The 24,622-nt window shown below is 42.3% G+C and overlaps 1 protein-coding gene across 1 annotated transcript; it reads right to left on the minus strand.

Annotated features, from left to right (window-relative positions):
* Positions 1-3,093: 3,093 nt before the first annotated feature.
* Positions 3,094-23,984, minus strand: slc27a4 (solute carrier family 27 member 4). The gene is made up of 14 exons (XM_061800029.1): positions 23,263-23,984; positions 21,632-21,793; positions 17,413-17,623; positions 17,141-17,324; positions 15,532-15,690; positions 13,830-13,899; positions 13,616-13,707; positions 12,905-13,014; positions 12,603-12,812; positions 10,586-10,712; positions 10,351-10,488; positions 10,119-10,283; positions 9,875-10,021; positions 3,094-8,104 (listed from the first exon to the last, which is right to left on the minus strand). The coding sequence occupies exons 2-14, from the start codon at positions 21,790-21,792 to the stop codon at positions 7,947-7,949; spliced, it is 1,932 nt and encodes a 643-aa protein (XP_061656013.1). The 5' UTR covers position 21,793; positions 23,263-23,984; the 3' UTR covers positions 3,094-7,946.
* Between the last annotated feature and the right edge of the window lie 638 nt (positions 23,985-24,622).

Consider the following 24,622-nt stretch of genomic DNA (forward strand, 5'->3'; position numbering starts at 1 on the left):
CTTGGTGAGAGACAAACTGAAGCGTGCAAGGGTAGCTCATCACCTAACAGGTTGGATTACTGACTACCTCACCAATCCACTACAGTATGTCAGACTGAAAGTCTGACATACAGCACCGGGGCACCACAAAGAGCTGTCTTGGCTCCTTTCCTGGTCACCCTCTACAGCACGGACTTCAGCTACAGCACCGCTACCGGTCACCTGCAGAAGTTCTCTGTCGACCATTGTCGGCCTCATTACTGACAAAGACGACTGGGGGTACAGATAACTTGTTGCCAGAAAATCTGCCTCCATATCAACATTGGAGCTGCTGGTGAATTTTAGCAGGCGTCGTCACGCTTCGTCTGCACTGCTGAACATCCAGGGAATGGACATTGAGAGTCTCTCAACATTCTCTACAAGAAAGTTCAGAGTAGACCGTTTCTGTTAAGGAGGCTGAGGGCTTTCAGTGTTCAAGGGACACTCCTGAAGAATTTATGACTCGGTGGTCGCAGTGCTCTTTTTCTATGGAGTGGTCTGCCGGGCTGGCGGCACAACGGCACAAAAGGAGACTGGACAAAATTGTCAAGAAGGCCAGCTCTCTCCTGGGCTGCTCCCTTGACTCAACTGAGACAGTGAGGCACAGGAGGATGATGGCTAAGTTGTCATGCATGCTGGACAACCCTGCCCAGCCCCTCCAAGAAACTCTGACAGCACTGCAAACGCACAGCTCCTTCAGTGGCAGACTTTTACTCACTCACTATGTGTGAAGGAGAGATTCCGCCGCTCCTTCGTGCCTGCAGCGGTCAGAGTATGCAACCGGAACATTGTATAGTTTATGCATTGTGCTTCTTGCACAAATGTCTTCTCTGATGAAAATTCAACTCCATTTCTATTCTATTCTATTCCATCTATGGTCTCTTAATAAGAAGTACTGCATGATCTCTCTGCCTTCTGCACTGTGCACATGTACTGTACGTACATATTGTATATTGCGTGGTAATGTGCTAGACCATATACAATACTATATCTTCCTTGCATGCATTTTTTCTTTTAATTTCCTCTAGCCACCACTGCTGCTGATACAATGCAAATTTCCCCATTGTGGGACGAGTAATAAAGGTTATCTTATTTAAACATATCTGACAGACACGTAATGGAGATGGAGTGAAATTACAAGTCTGTGTCATGAACGGAACAAAGGACACGACCCAAAATGCACGACTCCAATTCAAATGCAGAGTTTCAAAAAGAGAGGTTTAATAAACGGGCAGAGGTCAGTACACAGGCAGGCAATCCGAAAAGGCAACAGTATCCAAAAAGGCAAGGTCAATAATCAGAACAGGGTCTAGTCTTACTATGAGTCAGTGACGTGGAAATAAGGAATGCTGGAACGTGACAACAGGGTACAACGAACTGGCGACCAGAAAGAATGAGACACGAGGTTGAATGCAAGGGGTAATTAGGGTAAACGAGGCACAGGTGGGGAAGATGCTCTCAGGAGCAGGTGTGTACGAGACAGGGGGAAGACAACAACCGGAACACACACCCATGACAGTCTGGGAGACATAACAAGTCGTGGATTCTTTTTAGAGGTGTTGTGGCAAGTAGTGTTTTCTTTGCTGTAAATGAGCGTAGCTAATTAGACGCGGGGAGTTATGTTGTAATAAGGAAAACTTTCGTGGTGAATAGAGTTTGTTATGTTTCTCTGCCTGGCACAGAAAGCCCAGTGTTACTAAAAGTAAGTTAGCATTTTCCATGGAGGCACAGTGGAGCCACCTATTTCAAACACCTTAAAGATTGCAGCATTTGGAAATTCACCTGTATGTTGTGAAAGATAAAAACATTGAAAAAGTCACACAAAAAAACCTGATTGTGCAAGACTTCAATTTTGTGAGAAACAAAATTATTAATTCACACGTTTGTATTTATTTTTCTTTGGCTTTTCTTGTGTGAGTGTTTTTTCCCCACAGTTGGGTAGCAGTGATGGCAAATGAAAAAAGTGTGACGATTACCACAGATACGAAAAAGGTGCTTACTGTGCTGGCTGCTTAATCTAACGGCCACAATGACAATAATTTAACATCAATACTAAAAGAACGGAATACGCAGCTGTCCTTAGTATGAACGTGAAGAGACTCACCTCCCAGCAGAGCTTGCGACACGGCAGGCAACACAGGCGATTGCCCATGGCCCCCGAGCTGAAGGGGACGGCTGACATTGGCCCAGGTCAATGACAAAACAATGGCACTGCTTTAAAAACGGCAATGATAATGTGTCGGAAAAGCCCCTCATAGGGTCTCTTCCTAGATATTGCTGGCTGGTGACGAGTAGGTGCCCCCAAGAGACTGCTGATATTGAGCCATATCAATTAAACATTGTTTTTGGGTTGGAGATTATTTTCCGTATGACAAGGAAGGACCCTGGTGAAAGGCCATCACAAAGTCAGTCGCACTTAACATTGCCAACGACGGCGCACATTTATACGTTGAAAAGCAGTGATTTGTCAACATCTTGGAAATTTTCGACCGAGGTAAGTGCTTCCAAGTTGCAAATATTTTGCCGATGTTGCCTTCCCTCACCTGTACAACTCTACAAGAGAAAACAGACTGACAACAATGATGACAAATTTGCAAACATGTTTTGACTGAAGGGACATTTTTCCAAGAGTACACACTTATTTTCTTATCTGTAATGAAAAACATATGTTTCTGTGAAAGTTGTTGTAAGCTAATGCAGGGGTGGGGGGGGGGGGGGGGGGGGGGGGGGTTTGAACAGTTCCAAAGCTTATTTGGTATTAGGAGAAATAAAGCAAAACTTGTTTTGAATATCATCATTTTTTCTATAAACAAAGGGAAGGAAAAAGAATTAAAATTAAAACTGTGATTTTTGTGAAAAACATCTGAGGTTTTATTTTAAGGACAAATCGCCCAACCTTAGTCATACAACTGTTATAAATGTTGAAATGTTACTTAAAACCTTGCCCGTACTGTTAATAAAGGCTCTGATGGCTACAGTTTGACCCTTGAATGTTCATTGCAATTGTTCCATACGGGAGAAAGGAATGAATACGACTGCATCATGATGTATCATTCACCACCCAGTGCCCACGTCAACAATTTAAATAGTTTTTATTCATGATTTTTCATTTTTCAGCATACCTTTTCTCATTTTGCTTGAAACTCATACACAGTACTTTTATTCAACGATAAGAGGATATCGGTGTGTGTGTTTCACACACACAGCACACCTCACACACCTCCCCCCTTTTATATTCCATACACTGCATGAGCTGCGAGCTGCTGCATGTGCAGGGACATATTTCAAAACGAAACAAATATAACCTTTAAAAAAACTCACGTACAAACACCCATCACTTGATGTTACTGGGGCACAAAAGAGAAAGAAAAAGTCTAATCAGGTTGGACGTGTTGAATAGAGCCATGAGGGAGTAGAGAGACACAACAGTGCTGCTTAAACATAATTATATGTTATAGTTCGTATGAACTGATGTATTGAACTTCATTGAAAGTCTTGCAGATTGTATTAAATTACTTTGAAAAAAAAAATGTTAACACTAGCTTATATGTGTTACATGTTGGTAAGAACAATTAAAAACACAAAGGGTGAATATACTATAGATAATTACAATCTTTTAATAGGCCAATAGAAATAGAGTGACATTTCCAACAATTCACAATCATAAGATGTAATGTTGCATTTTTAGGACATTTTATACTTCAATTCATCCCTCATGACATCACAATAAAACATTTAAAGGGAACATATGAAAAAACCCCATCTTTGTATTCCTTGTATACAAATACCCATCAAATGTAAAATTAAACAGTGTGTGTACATGTGTATGGTTGAATTAGGCAGTGGTGGCTTTGAGCATAGGCTTTTAATTTGCAGTCTGGACGAGGAGGGGTTAACATCTCTACAAGATTCAGGTGACATAATAAAAATCACTAAATTCAATGCTCATCATGAAAAAACAAAAACTGAAACTGGTACTGAGCCTTTGCATGAGACAGAATTGCCCCCCCAAACCAGTTTGATTTGAACTACCAGTGTGACAAGTGAATATTAATTGTACTGCTATTCTTTATCATTTGGTTATTTAAAAAAAAAAATTATTTATGTGAAAATGTGCACCTTCTCTGGTCCAACAACTCCAAATCTCCATACACTTTTCAAAACTATATCTTAACATGAAATAATTTCAGAGATTTAAAAAAAAAAAATGTTGTATCCAAATGTGACTGACGTCTGCAGCAGATTTTCTTACACTCAGGCATTAACCCTGTCCCCTTTTGCACCCACAAATAATCACACAGCTCAAAAGTTTCACATACATATCATGTAAAATACAAAAAAAAATGGAACAATCAAAAATATAATTAACAGTTGCTCAGAAATAATAATTTACGATCATTAAAAAAAATAAAAATTAAAAAAAATGGAAACATCCATTTCAGAGTGCTTCTCCTGAAAGGCTGTTTAGTCACACGCGACCTTGGTGGTCTCGGAAGCATCATTAACAGCCCTCAAGTATTCCCCTGACATAAACTTTGACATACATCGCCGTCCTTTTTCAATTTTTGTGAAAGAACATTCGTGAGACACTCATCATTAAAGAACATAAACTGACAACAAGGCAGCAAGGGGGTTAGCGGCGACAAATTTGCCCCTGGCTGGAGTGTTGGCTCCTCGGGATATGGTCACATGTTAAAGGGGTCACAATGAGGGTGGGAAGAACAGCTATGTTTTACATGTGGGATGTGAAGCAGACCACAAAATGTCTTCAAGAGTGCTTAGTGTTTCCCCCAGTTTGGCTTCCTGTCACACGGTAAAAAAGCCAACTAAAATGCATCACAACAAGCCACAAACCTCATCTTATTGGTCGCAAGAAACAGAAACAGAAAGAAGGTTGCCTGGATGGCTTAGTGAGTGAAACTGCGCTAAAAGCACAATATGGTGGAGTCGTTTATTTGGGGTTGAGTTTGGATCCTGAGTTTTGTTGACTCTGCACCCTAGTTCCATTACCGAGTTCACACTGCACCAAACAAAGGACACCAAGAGGGGAAACAAACTAGAGTGCATGAGGTGCGAGTGTGAAAGCACCCAAAGACAACTCAAGGGACGACTTTTTGAAAAACAAGCTTTGTAGTTTGGACGAAAGAATTTTGGAAGCATTCGCTCAACTTTTGCCCGCAACTTTGCTCGCTTGACATCAACGGCCGGCGCAAAATTCTCACGAGTGAAATCCCGAGCTTACAAGTTTTGAATTTGATGACAAAGGGACGAAAAGTTTGAAGATAGGCGCTGAATTAAGAAAGCGACCTTGAGAACCACTCTTTGTGTGTGTGTGTGTGTACCGGTATGTGTGTTTTCCAGGACGTGTGAACCACATTAAGGCTCAGTGCTCTGCTAGTGGTTGATGACACTCATTCATGCCTCTACAACCTCTGATGACAGCCACTGCAAACACAAATAAAACATCCATCCATCCATTTTCTGAGCCGCTTCTCCTCACTCGGGTCGCGGGCGTGCTGGAGCCTATCCCAGCTGTCATCGGGCAGGGGGCGGGGTACACCCTGAACTGGTTGCCAGCCAATCGCAGGACACATAGAAACAAACAACCATTCGCACTCACAGTCATGCCTACGGGCAATTTAGAGTCTCCAATTAATGCATGTTTTTGGGATGTGGGAGGAAACCGGAGTGCCCGGAGAAAACCCACGCAGGCGCGGGGAGAAGATGCAAACTCCACACAGGCGGGGACGGGGATTGAACCCCGCACCTCAGAACTGTGAGGCTGACGCTCTAACCAGTCGGCCACCGTGCCGCCACAAATAAAACAATTATTTAAAAAAAACAAAAACAAAAGAAGAAAAAAAAAGATATTTGGAATTTCCCAGTTTTTCCCTACTCCAACCGACCCTCTTTGGATCTATGTCGGCTAAATTGAAGGTGCTCATTATAACTCTATTTTCTTCACTTAGTGTATATTGTCTTCAAACAGACACAGAAAGGTCAGTCTACCCTAACAAAGCAGCACAGCACTGCGTTACTCAAGTCAGTTATGAACAAAGGAATATTACGGACGCACTGAAAAGAACAAACATTCTGAGGGAAAACAAGGGGAATAAAGCTGTAATGTTTTGATAAAGGCCAAAAAAATAAAGTTTACAAGAAACTAACTGTAATTTTATGTTACTAGAATTGAGTCATACTGTTAGTCATAATGCTACAGCAATGAAGTCATAACATTACGAGAAATAAGTCGGAATGTTCCAACAGTAAAGTAGTATTATTAAGAAATTAAAGCAGCTATGTTACTAGAATAGTCATTATCACAAGAAAAATGTGGTAATATTACAACAATGATGTGGTAATTGTACAACAAATACCCTGTTATAATGTAAAGAGAATTGTCACAACAATACGAGAAAAGTAGGTTTCCCCATTTTCCTGTTCCTCATTCTCTCGTTACAAGAATGACGTTGTAATATTACAAGAAGAATTCTGTAAAACTAAGAGAACAGTTATGTTACCAGGATAATCATATTATCAGAAAAAAATGGGTACTTTTATGAGAAGAAAGCCCTGATGTTACAAGCTTACCTTAGTAAAACAAATTTACTGTCCAAACAGAATAACGATAATAGTTCTAATATTGGTCATATTAAGAGATTGCAATGTTGCAGTGAGATTTGCAATGTTATGCGAATAAAAAAGGTAATGTTATGAGAAAAATGTAACGTCACAAGTTTGATTGTTGAGAAAGTAATGTTATGTTACAAGGATAGTCATAGTATGAGAAAAAATTAAGACAATGTTAAGAGAATAAAGTTGCATTCTTATGAGAATGGGCCAAATTATTTAATGAAAAACATTACGCGAAAAAAACTGTAATTTTGACACGTGTAAATTTGTACTCGTAATGTTGCAACTTTATTCCCCCCTAAACTGTATCTTTTTTCTTGTAATTTAATTTGTAAAAAAAAAAAAAAAAAAAAAAACTTTACTCTTGTAATTCTGAGTTCATTGTGACATTTTTTTCTTTTCAGTGTTCCCATTATTCCTTTGTATTTCCGAAACGAACCACTTGAATGTACTTTCTGCAGCACGACTCTCCCTACAAATAAAGCTTGGGAGATGTAAAACAGACAAACAAAACAAAAGATGTTTTCATGGCTATGACAAACATAAATAACTTCCATGTTTCCTTAAATATGTAAACAAACTAAATATATTTGGTGCAACGTATTTGAATTGAAAGTTTTGATTCACATCAGCTCCTGTGGGGTGTTTTTTTTTTTTTTTTTTTGCAGTATTGTACTCGAGTCGAGTGGCCCTTCAACACTTGATGTCTTTGCCACGTTGCCTCGTGTTGGCCAAAGTTGGAATGTGCACGACGAGGCTGCAGAGACTGTGTGCTACAATAGCTTTGCCACTGTTGGCTTATAGTGCAGTTGAAACCTCTTTGCCAGACAAAGTCAAAGACAAAAACAAACAAAAGAAGCAGCTTCTCTGGGCCACAGTCCTTCTTAGCATCCTTCAAGTCTGTGTGGTTCCCGGTACTTTTTGGGTGGTCCTGGGGTGCTTCCAGCTTCCAACGCTTTCATGGTCCAATACAGACTCAATGTGGTTGTGATGATTGGTTTCAAGTTACCAGAGCTATCTGGTTACTGGGTTTATGCCGCTGTGTGTGTGTGTGTGTGTGTGTTAACTGAGGTAGCCTGAGGGTTTGCCAGGGAGACTTCAGCAGGGATGAAGGGAGCGCTGCAGCTTGTTATGTAGCAATCCAAAAAGTCGCTTTGGGGATGTGGGAATGTGTGTGGCCATTTCATTTGCTGCAACTTTCCATCTTGATCACATAATACCTCTTCATTTTTGTATCCATTTGTGTGTGAGCGTGTGTATACATATAGGTGGAGATATCGAGGGAAGCTCCGTTATCACAATTTATGTTTCCCTGAAAGTATGGAGCGGTACAGCTCCTCGTCCAGATGCACGTAGCGCCCTCTACTGGAATCAAGGAAGAACAGTCTGTCCGACACCACTCGGGGGTCAAAGCCATCTCGACGAAGCTCCGTCTTCTGGAATTTAAACGTTCCTGAGATGACATGCAAATATTTGTCAATATTTCAAACAAATTGGAATCCACACAAAAGAGGAGGTAGTATACAGGGTGAATAAAAAGTAATTTCCTTTTTCAAAATTATTTTTTTAGATTTAAACCAAGAGCTTCTTGACTTTAAGCTTGGTCCATCCATCTATTTTCCAGAGCGCTTGTGCAAATGACTTTGCGTGCGAGGCGGGGAACACCCTGGACTGGTCGCCAGTCAATCCCAGGGCACAAAAAGACAAACAACCCATCAAACTCATATTCACATCTAAGGAAAATTTAAAGTCTTCAGTTAACCTAACATGCATGTTTTTAGAAAGTGGGAGGAACCTGGAGTATCCTTAGAAAACCACAAGCACGTGGAGAACATGCAAACTCCACACAGGCGGAGTCAAAATTCAAACCCAGAACATCTCGACTGTTAGGCAGCCAGGCCAATCACTAATTAAGATGCTGACCTGTATTTAAACTTTTAAAAATAATTATAATGTATTTTTTTTGTAGTTTACTATATGTTCGTAATTTAATATTGATAATTGAGTTAGCATTAAATATGCTTATACTCCTTCCTATTCCTTTTCAAACAATTGGCAATTTGACTTGCGAGCACAAACGAGCACAAACGAAATATGACCGCTGTATGGCAGCAGGTGACTCAACTCACTTCAGAACGAACAGCAGTTTGGCAGATAAAATTAGAAAATATTCTTCCAAAAAGAGGCTTCAAGCTGTTTATTGTCACTCTCAGCTGGAGGTTACTGTCAAAACTAAACATAAAAAAAATAATTACATGTGTATTTGAAACAACCACATAGGCTTCCACTAGCATACATGGGAAACACTATAGGCACACAGGCTCCCAATTAGCATCTATGTAACGGTGTTGTTACCCTTTAAGCAATGGATATCTGAACACAAACCTGGGCGCAACACATGTAGACAGATAATATAACACTACTCACAGGCATATCCCTTGCGAAGAACGACTAATATTTATGCTGAGTACAGTACAGTGTATTTGTATGCATGTCTTTCTGATACTGCCCCCAGGTGGTCAAGGTGTATACATCAGACTGAGCAGCACAATGTGCATTGCAGGAGAAAGTGTGACAAAAATAGTTTCTTTCAAATTCTATTTAATTGTCAGTACTGTATGTTTTTATGAAGTTTAATACTATAGAGTGATATTTGTCCTCATCAAAAAACATTACAAACATTTTTCGTTGTTTTTTTTTGGGGGGGGGTGTGGGTGGCTGGAACAGATTGATGGCATTTCCATTCATTTCTACACATGATGATTTGAGTTAGGACCGTGGTCATGGGACGATTTAAACTCTTATATCAAGGCATGACTGTACTTTCAAAACGAATCTTAACAAATGAGAACATTGTGGAGTATTGTGAGTCTCGTGAGAATTGATTTTAGTAGTTCAATTTAAAAAGTGAAACTCACATATTACACTGATTCACGACACACAGAGTGAAATATTCCATGGCTTTATTTTTCTGAACGAAAACCCCAAATTTATCATAAAGAAATTGGGAATATTACATAATATTGAAAATCATTTAAAATAAAGAAATTGGGTATGAATAGATCTTCTAAAAAGTATTCGAATTGGGTTATTTTAGTTTAATGACTGTATAAGTTTTACTTTATGAATTGAACTACTGAAATAAATGAACTTTCCATCCATATTCTTGTTTATTGATGTGCAGCCATATACTGTATAATTTCTAAAGAGAGAGTTCTTTTACCAGTCTTGCTGACTTCTGGTAGAAAGCGGAGGAAGATCGGCCTGGCGTATGGAGGAAGAGCCTTGTCCAGATCCTTCACAAACTTGTCCAGGTCAGAGGAATGATTAGGATCAGCGATGGCGGCCATCCCTGCCTTCCCTTCTGCGCCTAAATGCACAAAATTGCGAAGGATTGTTCTCTCGAATCATTGGTGTCGATTGTATTATCAGGCAGGTTCACGTGTTGTGTGTATTTCACACTTTACCGGGTACTTCCACCCCGTAGACCACGACGTCTTTCATGTCGAGCAGCCTGCTGAGGGTCCCTTCCACCTCAGTGGTCGAGACGTTCTCTCCTTTCCAGCGGAAGGTGTCTCCTGTCCTATCCTTGAAGTACATGTGGCCGCACTCATCCATGATTAACACATCACCTGGTGAGAGGAGGAGACACCAATTATACAATCGTGTACATATACTGGATAAACGGTGCATACTTACCAGAAAGATAAGCACTGTCTCCCTTTTTAAACACACTATGATCGATCTTCTTGCTGGTTGCCGATTGGTTGACATAGCCATCAAATCTGCGTAGAGGGTCATTCTGCATGATCCTGCCTACCAGCTGACCAGGCTCGCCTAAACAGATGGACATTGGGAAAGTGAGGTCCTAGCGGACTAGTGTTCACTGGTGTAGTTTCATACAGCCACATCCAGTAATAATAAATCCCCTCACCGGGTTTACAGGGAATGCAGACGCCGTCGGGCCCTCGGATGAGCTCCATGGTCTCTTCATCTACCCTCACTAGTCGGATGGGGTAGATGAAAGGTAGAATCTGACTGTTGAAGCCGCACGCTCCCACCTGCAGGACATCGCAACACCAAATGTTAGGAAAGTCATTTAAAACAAAGGGTGCAAAAGCTGACTTCCTCAGTCCAACCCCGCAACAACAACAAAAAAGAAGCAGAAGAAAGGATCTCTTTAACACAAAGCCCTAACAGGACACTGAAGACCATAAAAGGGTAGGCAGGGTAATTCTAGCATCATTCTAACATCCGTGTTGTTACACTGACTTATTTCGTTCCTGAATTAATTTAATGACCACCTCTTTTTTTATGGGTGTAATGTCCATTTGAGGAACTTTTCTCCCTCCGCTTCTTGTGTTTAGAGATTACCAAACAGCAGCGTAAATGTATAACGGAACCTGTAAGAAGTCTTTTTTTGTTTGTTTGTTTAAATGTTGAACTTTGTTCCCTTTTCACACCCCGTTTCGGAACTTCATAGCAAACCGTATAGAACTGATTTGATGTGTTAATATTTTACACTAATCTGAAAGTAAAACTCTTGATACCCTGTTACTAGTCTGGTCAAAACTGACCTGGAAGTACATCATCAACATCAAAACTTTTTTCCCCCCAAAACCTTTTATTTTATTATTATTATTTAAGGTTTTTTTCTTACATACTCCATACGTTCAGACATCTAATGAATTCAGAGCAATTAGTCTGGTGTTTTTTATGCACACAATGCTTAAAAAAAATCCTGAGGCAGTCTTCATAGCCTTTGAGAAGTTACAGGTAGTTCACTTATCCAGTACAATGTTGAGACAAAACAATTCAAATTTACTTAGTCTTACATTGCCACTGCACACCGGCCGACTGGTTAGCACATCTGCCTCATAGTTCTGAGGACCGGGGTTCAAATCCGGCCTTGCCTGTGTCGAGTTTGCATGTTCTCCCCGTGTATTCGGGGATTTTCTGCGGGTACTCCGGTTTCCTCCCACATCTCCAAAACATGCATTGTAGGTAAATCGAAGACTAAATTGCCTGTAGGGGTAAATGTGAGTGCAAGTGGTTGTTTCTCTATGTGTGCTCTGCGAATGGCTGGTGACCAGTTCAGGGTGTACCCCTCCTCTCGCCCAGAGTCAGCTGGGATAGGCTCCAGCATGCCCACAACCCTAGTGGATGAATATTATTAAACCAGGAGTAAATTGTAGGAGTGCAAATGCAAAAAGATCAGTCCCCTTCCTGTTGGTTTACATGCCTTTTAAACAACTTGTCCTATTAAAGTGAAACAGAAAGGGCACCATCAGAAAAGGGACTTTTCATATTGCAGGTCCATATGAAAGACAACCTTTGTGGTCCACTTCAAGTGGAATAAAATGTCAGTCAGTGGCGTCGCTAGGCGTAAAAACCTCTCAAGCACCCACAAAATTATTTGGTAGTATGTGCTTATGGCAAAGATTTATTGTTTTAGCGCCCCTAAGATAAATTGTGGGTTCCCTAAAATTCACCCCCATTGACAAATGTTTTTTTTTTTGGGGGGGGGGCTAAGCCACCCCAAATATCAAAAGCTAGAGAAGCCCTGGCCCTCACTCAATACAAATAATAATGTCAACCTAAACCACTTTCTGTTCTCCTGAGGTAATCCCAGTTTGGTTAGCTTTTAACGAGTCTGAGTTAATATTCAGCGTTCAGATGTGCGCCGTTTTGAATTACTAACAACGGAATTATTTGGGAGAGTTGAGTGAAAACATTTTTAAATTTTGAGTTATTTTTACAAAAGGACAGTTCTTTTTCTGGTCCATTAAGACGAGATGACATTTTGATTCATTTCTGAGTTTGGAGTGTTCACATATGCAGAAAGATGCTAACTAAACGCATTGTGTGCATTTGGACAACCAGGGTCGAAGTGTGACACATCCATTCACGAGAGCTCAAGTATTTAAGTGACTCCCGTCTCACATGCCTACCTTGTTGTCAAAGTTTCCTAAGCTGCAGTTGCACTCAGTTGCTCCGTAGAATTCTGCTATCTGTGGAATGTTGTAGCGCGTCATGAATTCCTCCCATATGGACTGACGTAGGCCGTTACCTAGCGCCATGCGCACACAATGCTGTTTCTCCATGTCCCGAACTGGCTGGTTGAGCAGGTAGCGGCAAATCTCACCGATGTACTGCACAATCTGAGGGACAAGGTGATATGGCAACTGCATCTTACAACAATGAAAAACACATTAAGAAAACAAAAATAATAATAACTTGTTTGTTTCCTTACGGTGCAGTTGTACTTGGCGCAGTCGTCCCAGAAACGGGAGGCAGAGAACTTCTTTTTGAGGACGACACTCATGCCATGGATTATACACTGGCCCACTCCCACAATGTTACCTGGCAAAAAGTTTGCATTATTAGACACCTTGGAGACATTGAAGTTGAAGGCATTTGAAACTAAAAGTAAAATTAAACACACTTGAAGTGGTACACGGAAAAGTGGAAAAAAAAAAGACTGTTTGGGTATGGTTTGGCTTTATTTTTTTAATGTTTTAAGTAGTAGTTTACCAATGTCGTGTCAGGATAAAAAAAAAAAAGCAGAGAGAAATGAATATTAGAAATGAATTACACAATACAAACAAGAAAGTCTCGGGACACATCACTTAGTCAATACATCAGAGGTTGGTTTAAACCCCTTCATTTTCCATGAATCTTAATTCTTGGTCTTGTCAAGACATTTTGGACAATTTATGATCCCATCTTTTTTGGAATAGTTTGGGGAAGGCCACTTCTGATCCAGAATGACTGTACCACACCCAGTCCATAAAGTCATGGTCAGTTGAGTTTGCTACGGAAGAACTCTGCAACCCCGCCCAAACCCTTTTGGGATGAACAATGACAGATAGTCAGCCAGAGCGCAAAACTAAATATTTTACCTTTTTCATTTAATGTGCCCTAAAGCTATTTTATATAGTCACATATACAGTAGTGTGTTTACCTGCAGAGTGGTAGAGTGGAAGGCAGTCATACAAGATGTCATCTGGTGTCATCCTGAAACCGTAATAGACTAGAGCGGCCATGCGGTAATACCTGTGATCAGAGGAACGTGTGAGTCAAGTCAAAACAATGTTTAGCTACTTGACACATTGAAAAAGGCCACATGACTCAATCAGTCTGGAGCTTCCGGTCTTAGCAGCGCACTTGCTACCTACCTGCTGTGCACAACAATGGCAGCTTTCGGCATCCCGGTGGTTCCTGACGTGTAAATGTAGAAGAGGCGATCTGGAAAACAGAGTATTGAGCTCACAGTAATTTTTTAATGAACTATCTTAACATGTTTTCTGTATGTGGGTGACACTGCACAGTAGTTGACAAAATAGTTAACGTTTCAAATTCGTTCAGTGTGCAGTTTACATGTTAAACCTGTGCTAGACTAGCGTGGGTTTTTTCCTTTACAAGTATTCTGGCCTCCAGATTCAAAAACATGCATGCTAAATTCACTGAAAACTTTAAATTGCCCATAGTGTAAATGTCTGTCTTTATGTGTCATTCCTGTAATTGACAGGTGATCAACCCCAGGTGTGCCCGCCTACCAATTTAAGTCAGCTGGAAAGAATCCAATTTCCCTGTGACACAGAATGGGATGAATTGTTTAGATTGAATAGATTTGAATAGTTCAAATGACCATTTCCTTAAATGGTCAGGGGGAGCCGGAGTCTATCTCAACTGATTTAGAGTGAAAGGCGGATCACACCCTGTACTGGTCGCCAGTTAATCTCAGGGCACATATAGAGACAGAAAAAATGTGTATTCAACAGAGACACACTCTGATCAAACCCTAAACTGATTGATCCAAAAGACGTTTGCTCGGACGACCTTTATTTACCAAGTATGTGGGCGAAGGTCAATAGTTTTATTGCCAACGCAACTGCACCGTTGTCATCACTGATTACACAGGCAAAGATTAAGTGAGCAGATAGGGAGTAAATTGATATTTTTTATTCAGGTTGTGTGGATGGAGATGCAAGCTATTTCTTCTTTGACTAAAACATCTAATTAAGATAACAAATGAGTTAGTCACAATAAAAGGGAAATAGATTTAATATTTTGTATTTATATGTAAGTATATTTTCCTGCCCTGGATGATAGATCTATATCTTTTATACTGTACTTGATAATTCCTTGTTTGACTTTGGTTATAATAGATCACAAAAGTTATTCGCTGCATTGCTTAGTCTGCCTAGCGTCATATATTTAGCAAAGCTAGTTAGTTGTAACAGTGCAAGGACAACTACTTGCCCAGAGTGTGAAGAAAAAAGCCAGCGCCTATTCAAATATAATATAGAGTCCTGGCTAAAAATTGGCAGTATTTGCCAACCATGACTGTATATATCATTCGTGGAGGCAACATTTTATCACCAAGCCGCCAAATTACACTTGAAAATTAGTGCAGTGAATCTGTGCATGTAACACATGCAGCAGACACATCGCCAAAGACAAATACCCCCCCAGCCCCACGTCGACAACTTTACCAAACATTCGCGCATCTGTATTTATCAGAAGCCAATGCTGATAATGCTAATCTGGGCTAACTCTGCAGCTGTGATTACCTTTTGGCTTTGACGTAATAAGTTGTCGCTTGCGAATGGGGGATCTTGGCCCAGCCTAGCCAGAAACCACACATGTGTGGAGGCAGTAGTATGTAAATTAGCCAAATTGTGAAGCCAAATTCAGGCAAAAATCAGAACATTTTTGGATAAAGGCAGCAAACAAAAGATCTATTTGGTTGGGTAATTTCACACTGGATGTGCGGGCAGGCCCTCCAGAGAACTATTTGTACACAAGCAATTTTTGTCCCCGTTTAAATTTCATCAAACATCGCTGGGTATGATTTCCCGGGCGTGGCCTCCTTACCCGTGAAGCAGCGTTGTGGTCGACTGGGCAGGTGCGAAGGAGCAGCGGCAAGCAGCGGCTCGAGGCACTCGGTACCCTGCGGTACCCGTTTGGGGTCCCAGTCTCCAGAACAAAACATCTGCACCGTCTTCCCCATTGAAATGTGGACCTCGGACACAGCTGGAGGAAACAAGGGACAATTATTATCCTAATTCAGAAACCCAAGCATGTGGTACAATATAAATGTCAGATTCAGGACAATGAAATTCAACCCAATCACTCTGTTAGGAAACAAGCTGCCCCCAATTGGCTTGCGTGTTCCCTTGTACTACCTTTAAAATGCATGCCGCCATTAAGAAAAAAACAGGTTGAGGATGCGGCGCAAAGCAGCCATCTTAAATCACTCTTCAAATTAGCTGACATCAGCACCGTTTTTGTTTTAACATTTGGCAGGCACCCAAAAAGCACCACGAGGTGGTAAAAGACTAATTTATGAGCACTTTACAATGCTGGGCTGCAGTTCTCCAACTCCAATGCAGCCTCTCATGTTTAAAAGCAAAAATACTGCAGGTAAAGCGATGACATCATATTACAGGTTATTTCTTCTGTTATTATTTGAAGATGAACATGGCGTCAGCTAAGCAAAATTGAGCTACATTTACCTATGGCACAACTCCGGCACTGAAACAGCAGTTTTGAATCTTTCGAGGGAGATTCTTCCATAGCATTAGAAATAGGATACTGTATACACTGTATTTTATATATGCATTATATACTATATTGTCTATTTGAAAACTAGCAATCGATCAATTGTTTATTTTCTCCAATGTCAATGAAGGGAACTTCTTTTAAACATCCTATCATAGGATCACTTCAAAACAATGTTTCCAATCATACAGTATGTCAACAAGTACCCGCTTGCCTATACGCAACTCCCTAGCCCCTTTTCCGGTCATCATGGTAATGAAACTCGTACTCTTCATTGACTCAGCAGCACAGGGGCACGGGTTGAGCATTGCCTCTACTCCTAGAGATAGAACCAGGCCCGAAAAAAAGAGAGAAATTTCTACCAGTGTTATAAGTGGATGATAAGTTTGCTCCAATTCTTTATCCTTTATGTATTTTGACTGAAGAACGTACAACATTTTATTAAGACATCTATATCTCCTTTAAATAAAATTTAAATAAAACGGTGACCTGCATTATGCACACAAAAAAAACCTGACACACTAAAGACAAATTTTATGCAAATCTATCATTCAGCGGTATGGCACATCTTAGCTGTACACAGCCACTCCCAATTTTTTAATGCATACCTCCTCTGTTCTCTGATCAGTTCAGTCTTTTAACACAATGTTGTGTGTTGTGATATTCCTCCCCTTCATACCTTCATTTAATCCATGAGCCATTTAAAAGCTCCAGTGACTGATATTGAAGAGACATCCCCTCCAAAGCCGCCAATCTTATATGAGCTTTGTACATTTTCTGTGCTCCACTTAAGGTCTCCTGTCAGAGTACTGAGCAACGTACGTCAACACACATTGCACACTGTAAATGGATCACTAAACATATGTATCCAGAAGTGTCTCTGCTAGCGTTCCTGATATGATAGAGAGCAAATGCTACTTACCATCAATCAATTCGGATCCAAACACTACCGCTTTGGCGTTGGAAATGGTTACGCAGTGCACCAAGGCCTCTAGTCTCAAATTGAAGTTGATGAGAGCGGCCTCCACTCCAATCTTGGCCATGCCAAGCCAGAGACCCACGTACTGGGACCTGTTCTCCATGAAAATGGCCACCACATCGCCCTCCTGAGGATGAAAACACACAAAGCAGAGCGGGTGTCCAACTGCTGGGAGATTTGACAGGCGGACGTTTACAACTATAGATTTGCCTTACTTTAAAGCCACGCTGAAGCAGCAGGTTGCCCACTTGGTTGGAGTACTCGTCTAACTGTCGGAAGGTCCACGTTTCACCGGTGCCTTCGAAGATCAGCGCCGTTTTGTTTGCGTGACGCCCCACAGTCTCAGCGAAGATGGTGGGAATAGTGTTCTTCTCCCGGAGGTGGCGTTTGACGTTCATCTTGACCTGCAACAGCACTGCTGCCGCGCTGAAAAAGAAAAAGAAAACAGCAAGAACTTATTAGCAGCTGTTAGTACAACAGTTTCAAATGGAAATGAAGGGTTGTAGACGGTCACAATGTATCCCACTGGACATCCTCCAATTGCTTAAATTATACAGGTGCATCTCTACACTACTAAAGCCCCTAATGTAACATGGAGAAAAAAAGTTGGAAGAAGAAAACTTTTTCCTTCACCCTTTTTATTTTTCTTCCATTTCCCTTTGGGGGCTCTGTACATCTCAGTACATTTGAATACTGTATAGTGAAAACAACTTTATATATTTAGTAGTTCAGTTCAAAATGTTAATTTAATATCCATCCATCCATCTTCTTCCGCCTATCCGAGGTCAGGTCGCGAGGGCAGTAGCTTGAGCATGGACGCCCAGACTTCCCTCACCCCAGTCAGTTCATCCAGCTCTTCCGAGGGGATCCTGAGGCGCCCCGAGGCCAGCTGGGAGGCATAGTCTCTCCAGCGTGTCCTGGGTTGTCCCCGGGGTCTCCTCCCGGTGGGACATGCCCGGAACACCTCACCTAATCAGATGCCCCAGCCACCTCATCTGGCTCCTCTCAATGTGGAGGGGCAGCGGCACAACTCTGAGCCCCTCCCGGATGACCGAGCTTCTCACCCTATCTCTAAGGGAGAGCCCGGACACCCTGCGGAGGAAACTCATTTCGGCCGCTTGTATCCAGGATCTTGTTCTTTCGGTCACGACCCACAGCTCGTGACCATAGGTGAGGGTAGGAGCGTAGATCGACCGGTGAATTGAGAGCTTCGCCTTTCAGTTTAGCGCCTTCTTTACCACAACGGATCGATACAAAGTCTGCATCACTGCAGATGCTGCACCGATCCACCAGTTGATGTCACGTTCCATTTTTCCCTCAACCGTGAACAAGACCCCAAGATACTTGAACTCCTCCACTGGCAAAAATGATTGCCGGAAGAATTTATTTCACCTTGGGAGTGAGAGGAGCTTTTCTGCTTCAAACATGCTGCTGGTAACTTGGACTTTTTTTGGAAAGCGCATTGTTCAATATTACAAGAATTAAAGTCATCGTAATAGCGCAATGATGAGTTAGATGTTGAATCGTTTGTTTTTATTTACTTCTATGTTGGTTGTCAAATATGTTAAAGTAATTCACCTGCAGTCTGTGGTGCAAGGAAGGCTGCAGGGCACCGCTGACCTATAGAACAGCAGACACACCCTTTTTTTTATATTGATGTACCTCAAAACATGCATTTAGTCATAAGCAAAGTATTCTGATTGAATTACTTTTATTGGATTTATTTCATACAGTATAAAAAACACGTGCTCGCCTTCAAAATGTAGCGTGTTAGATGGAGTGTGCACGTCTCACTAGTGACAGCACATCCACTACGGAAGGAATTTTCATATTTTAAAGTGTGTTATATTTTCCAAATGGATTTCTAGGAGGTGGCACGTGGCCGACTGGTTAGAGCGTCAGCCTCACAGTTCTGAGGAGCGGGGTTCAATCCCCGGCCCCGCCTGTGTGGCGTTTGCATGTTCTCCCCATGCCTGCGTGGGTTTTCTCCAGGCACTCCGGTTTCCTCCCACATCCCAAAAACATGCACGTTAATTGAAAACTCTAAATTGCCCATAGGTGTGAATGTGAGTGCGAATGGTTGTTTGTTTGTATGTGCCCTGCGATTGGCTGGCAACCAGTTCAGGGTGTACCCCGCCTCCTGCCCGATGATAGCTGGGATAGGCTCCAGCACACCAGTGACCCTAGTGAGGAAAAGCGGCTCAGAAAATGGATGGATGGATGGATGGATTTCTAGGACATTTCCAGGTCTCAGGAAAACCCCATGCTCCATGATTTACAGCCTGCCTCAGACTTCAATGAGTCGCGTCTCTTTGGTGCCTGTGCACAATTTTCCAGATGACACACGGTGGGTGTGTCAGAACAGTCTGGACGGGAGAATGTGCGTAGCTGAAAGGTGCGTAAGTCAGGCACGTAAATGAATAATTAAAAAAAATAAAAATAAAAAAATAGACTTACACTCGAACAGGAGAATATGGCCCAATTTGAACAGTGGTCATACATATGCCAACCAGTCTTGCATCTACTGCGTATTAATTTCATGCGTGATGATGGTAATACAGTACACTGTATTTATTTGCATATTTACTTTCTCAGTTCTGTGCTTCGGCACATAGCTCATTAAAATAGTTCAGGACCATATTACGTTCCAAGATATTTGACAAATGGTGGATTTTTTTAAAGGTACTTCTATATGAAAATGGAGGGAAGTGCAATTAGAGTCTACTTTAAATTAACGGGTAAGGTGTTAAATTACAGTTTCGATGTACAAACCAAGCATTTGAAAAAAATAAAAAGAAAATGTTGTGGCTCCTGTTTAGATCTCAAGTACATTACTGTTATTACCACACATGTGAATGTTTCTTTATTCTGCATAAAAATGTCTAAACACTGACTACGTTGATTTTAAAAATGAGAAGTACATATTCATTACAAATATAATATTGTTATTAAGGCTATCCCTTATTTTTTTCAGTACTTGTTTTTTGTTTTTTTTAAGTGAAAAAAGTAAAATTCAGAAACTCAAAGCTATATTTTTGTCAAATCAGCTTGGATGTATATAACAAGAATACACAATCACGAACATTTTAACCCAATCCAAATCACTTCCAAATAATGAAGTTTATGACTTTAGTGCCGGCGGCACGGTGGCCGACTGGTTAGAGCGTCAGCCTCACAGTTCTGAGGACCCGGGTTCAATCCCCGGCCCCGCCTGTGTGGAGTTTGCATGTTCTCCCCGTGCCTGCGTGGGTTTTCTCCGGGCACTCCGGTTTCCTCCCACATCCCAAAAACATGCATTAATTGGAGACTCTAAACTGCCCGTAGGCATGACTGTGAGTGCGAATGGTTGTTTGTTTCTATGTGCCCTGCGATTGGCTGGCAACCAGTTCAGGGTGTACCCCGCCTCCTGCCCGATGACAGCTGGGATAGGCTCCAGCACGCCCGCGACCCTAGTGAGGAGAAGCGGCTCAGAAAATGGATGGATGGATGGACTTTAGTGCCACAGGTCTCACCTTGAGCTCCATGTTTGAAAAACAAAGGTCATTTGTTACGTAGGATAATGACGATAATGACATCTGCCATAAAACATTACAGCAAGGCGGAAAAGGAGAGGGTGGGTCCGGGGTCAAAATGGAAACATTGCACTTGATATTGCAAAGGTGCAAAGATCCTGATAACAGACAGAGAGTTGTATAATTGCTGACTACCAACAGATCGACTCTGCTACACAAATGATGTCACTTAATCTTCTATATTAGTTTTTTATTTGCTATTTTAAGCTGTTTTTTTAACAATCTGCTGTGAGCTGTTTTACTCTACCCTGTTGTAAAATATAGAAATTTCCACCGTGGGGATCAATAAAGGATAATCTTATCTAATGTACACCACTGCAAACTACAAGCTCAATAATAACCATTGTTGAAGGAATACCTCTCTATCAGTCAAGACTCAAGACTGGGAATTATTACGATACAACTCTTGAACTGCATCTCAACAGATTATGCAGCATACCTAATAAACGGAACGTATTTACGATTACTTTAAAACACAAAGACAGTTGGCTCCACTTAATTACAACTGGTTAGTTCACTTTGGCTTCCTTCTAACAAGAGACCATTTTGTCTTTTACAAACAGAGGAGTGATTGAAGACAAACAACAGTGAATATTGGCTTTGTGGAAGAATGGTTTGCTCTTCCTGCCAACTTTTTAACTGCCATATTTCAGCAACCTGGTCTGTCACAAAGTTTTGAATGAATCTATGTCTGTTAATCCACGCCTTCTGGGCAGCCGATGATGATGCAAATTCATACTCCTACCTCGTGATGTTTTAGCTCACGCTCGCAACATACATGAAAGGCATCCGTGAAATACATGAATGAGATTCCTCATGCGCACTTAAACACAAACAAATCACAGGACCTTTCAAAACTTACTGCAAGTCTCTGCCTATTGTTTTGACAAAAATCCGCAGAAAGCGCCATCCTCCGCTTCCCAGGTAGAATATCAGGATGGCGGGCAGGACCTGGAACCAGGGCAGGCTCGTCAGCAGCCTCAAGACGAACAGCAGGGCCGTGCAACACGCGAAACGCAGCATCCTGCAACAACATACGCACACGCAGTGAAAGGGTGAAGGCTGTGACAAGGGTGAATCTCGTGGCAAACACCCCAGTAGAAGCAAGGTTACTTAAGAGATAAGACTCTTTATTGTGCTGTATTTGAGCAAAACAAACATCCCCGTTCTAAGACAATGTGATAAATAAAGATGATTCTGATTCTGATTCTGATTCTGATGACACAGGTTGGTTTACATTTTTGGGGGGGGGGGGACATTGAAGATTCTAAACTGTCAATCAGTGTGAATGTGAATGGTTGTTTGTCTATATGTGCCTTATGTTTGGCCGGCAACCAATCAAGGATGTTCACTGCTATAGAAAATGGTTGGATGGATGTTTTTACAGGGGTTGGTTCATTTTTACACTTGCAGGCAGTTAAAAATGTTTACAATCAGATATGTTAGGGGCAGCGTAATAATAGTACTTTACAGTTATTTTTTTTTACAGTTGTCCGTTAACAATGTCAAAATAGTTCATAAAAGGTTTTATCGTGAGAAAGACAGATTTGAAATTGAACAAATTTGATGCCAACCAGTGTTCTGGGACCGATTGTATGCAATCTTTCAGGTTCAACGTAGGCAAGCTATAAACAGAAAGAGCACGCAAGCCTCTGGCAAGCCTGAAACGTTTGTCAACTGTTAAAAGGCTCCAATCTACAATCTAAATAGATACAAAAGGTAATTGAGAGATGCATCCAAAATGTGATTTTTGTCATGTTAATTTGAATATTCCCCCGCAAAGTCCAATCGGGCTCATATAGAGGAACTTGGTTTGACATTACAGCTTGTGAACCCAGCATATACACAAAGCCGGCACACAGAGGAAACCCGAGCTTCCTTGGTGGAGGTCGCTGGTGTGTCGTGACAGTGTCCGGTGACATCTCTGGATCAAGTCTAAGTTTTCATCATGGCGCAGCAGCTGGACCGTTCTTATCTGAGCGTCACGGAAGGGTGCATTCTTATGACATTAGTCACAGAGCTTGCACAGAGGAGCTCTCTGCCTTCCTCATTCCTTCGGAAACACATTAAGCGTTCAATGTGAGGAGCGAGCAAAGCAAAAGAGCGGAAGACAGTCATCGCAATTGCCGCTGTTGCACCCGGAAATTTAAAAGGCGCGTAGCATCATATTGCGGTTGTGGGCTGGCACCCAGTGTGCCATGTGGGCTTCCACGCAGGGCCTGTCGAGACCGTGCGGACGGGCCCGGAGGTGGTGCCGTGCGCAATTAGACGCTGCGGGTGGATGCGTCGTTGCTCGGTGGGGCCGCAGTGCGTTTTGATAGCGTGAGACGCGGCGGATGTGCAGTTCGCCGCCGTGGCTGCGTAACGTGGCGGGATGAGCTCGCTCAGTCAAATGGGTTAAGCGCACTGATCGCCCGCAAGGTTGACAGAGGGCGAGCGCACAGTCATCATCACGTCAACCTTTTGTTCCGCACACGCACCAATGCCTCTCACCTGATTCCGAAACAGCGTGTAATGTGCCAAAGAAGACCTCCCAGACGCCGAGCCCCTTGATCTGCTTACAGGCCAGCCTGCTGCTCGCCTCCTCTCCCCTCACGCACGGCCGCTCGGCTCAGCTTGATAGCGGCGCGTGGAGACAGATACGCGCACCCGGGGATCGCCTTCCCTTTTGTCGTTGTTAAGACAACAACGTCTCCGCTCCGATTGGCCTGGCTGAGCGTGTCGACTTTGACCGGGCGAGCATCATCCGTTCATTATGCCGATCCGCGACATGATTTCCAGCTTCATTGTGAGAGATGAAACCTTTTAGCTAGCGTAATTCAAATGACCTTATAGTTTTCACAACGAGCTCCCGCCCACCGCCGGCAGCTTGCTGCAAGCGCAGCGGGAATAAAGAGTGACTGGCAGGGACCGCGACCAATCGGGTGCTTCTATTTCCTCTTACGTCACGGCTGGGAGGGGAGGGAGCTTGACGGGAAGGAAAATGCGGCGCGGCCTGCCAGTAGCCGCCCGCTGCTGCCGTTCGCCGACACACAGCATTTGTGTTCCCGGTAGTGAGAAAGGCCCTGATGCGGAACTGCGAGGGAGTTTAACGAGCGACAAGACCTGCCAACTGCGCATGCGCTCGAATCGGTGTTCCTCAAAGCGCATGCGCGGACTCAGACCGCGACGAGGAAGTTCAGGCGCAGTACTGTTAGGGACGACTATCAATGGGTGACTGGCAAATGTTTTCTCGATTATTCCCTACACAAGTGAGGGGTTGCCATCTGGGTGACCACCCTTCACCCACCTCCTGGCTCCACCCTGGTTTGGGAGCCCGAATATGATAATTTCTGAAACCAGGTCCCAGAGTATTGACAGAGTTGTTTTTTTTTCCAATCATTTTTACGTTTCCTCCACACAGAACCGGCATTTTGGGAGACCGAAACAAGGAAGGGCATAATGTTTGGTGGTCTTGGCGGTGTACAAAACACACACACATAACTCAAGACAGGGAGGACAAGAGTAATAAAAAAAAAAAAGTGGTCAGACTTCAAAGTAGATTTTCCCCCATAGCCCCCCAAAAGGATTAAAGCCCATCGACAGTGTTATAGTGCTACTATAGTGGGTGCAGACACACAGAGGAACACACAAATATCATCCCTCATCGGGAATGCAAATTTTGCCAGCGTAATGTCACAAATGAAGGGACATTAACATACAGACGAAGCTGGGAAAGCAATCCAAAATAGATCTCCACCCAGATGATATGGGTTTGTTCAATGAATGTGCTAAAAATACGCCCCACTCCTTTTTCAGTTGTCAATCAAATAGCTTTGCAGGCCTACAGTGTGTGCTCAAATGTCGGTAGTGT

The sequence above is a fragment of the Phyllopteryx taeniolatus genome, chromosome 15 (assembly GCF_024500385.1).
Source record: "Phyllopteryx taeniolatus isolate TA_2022b chromosome 15, UOR_Ptae_1.2, whole genome shotgun sequence".
In the NCBI taxonomy this organism is placed as follows: Eukaryota; Metazoa; Chordata; class Actinopteri; order Syngnathiformes; family Syngnathidae; genus Phyllopteryx; species Phyllopteryx taeniolatus.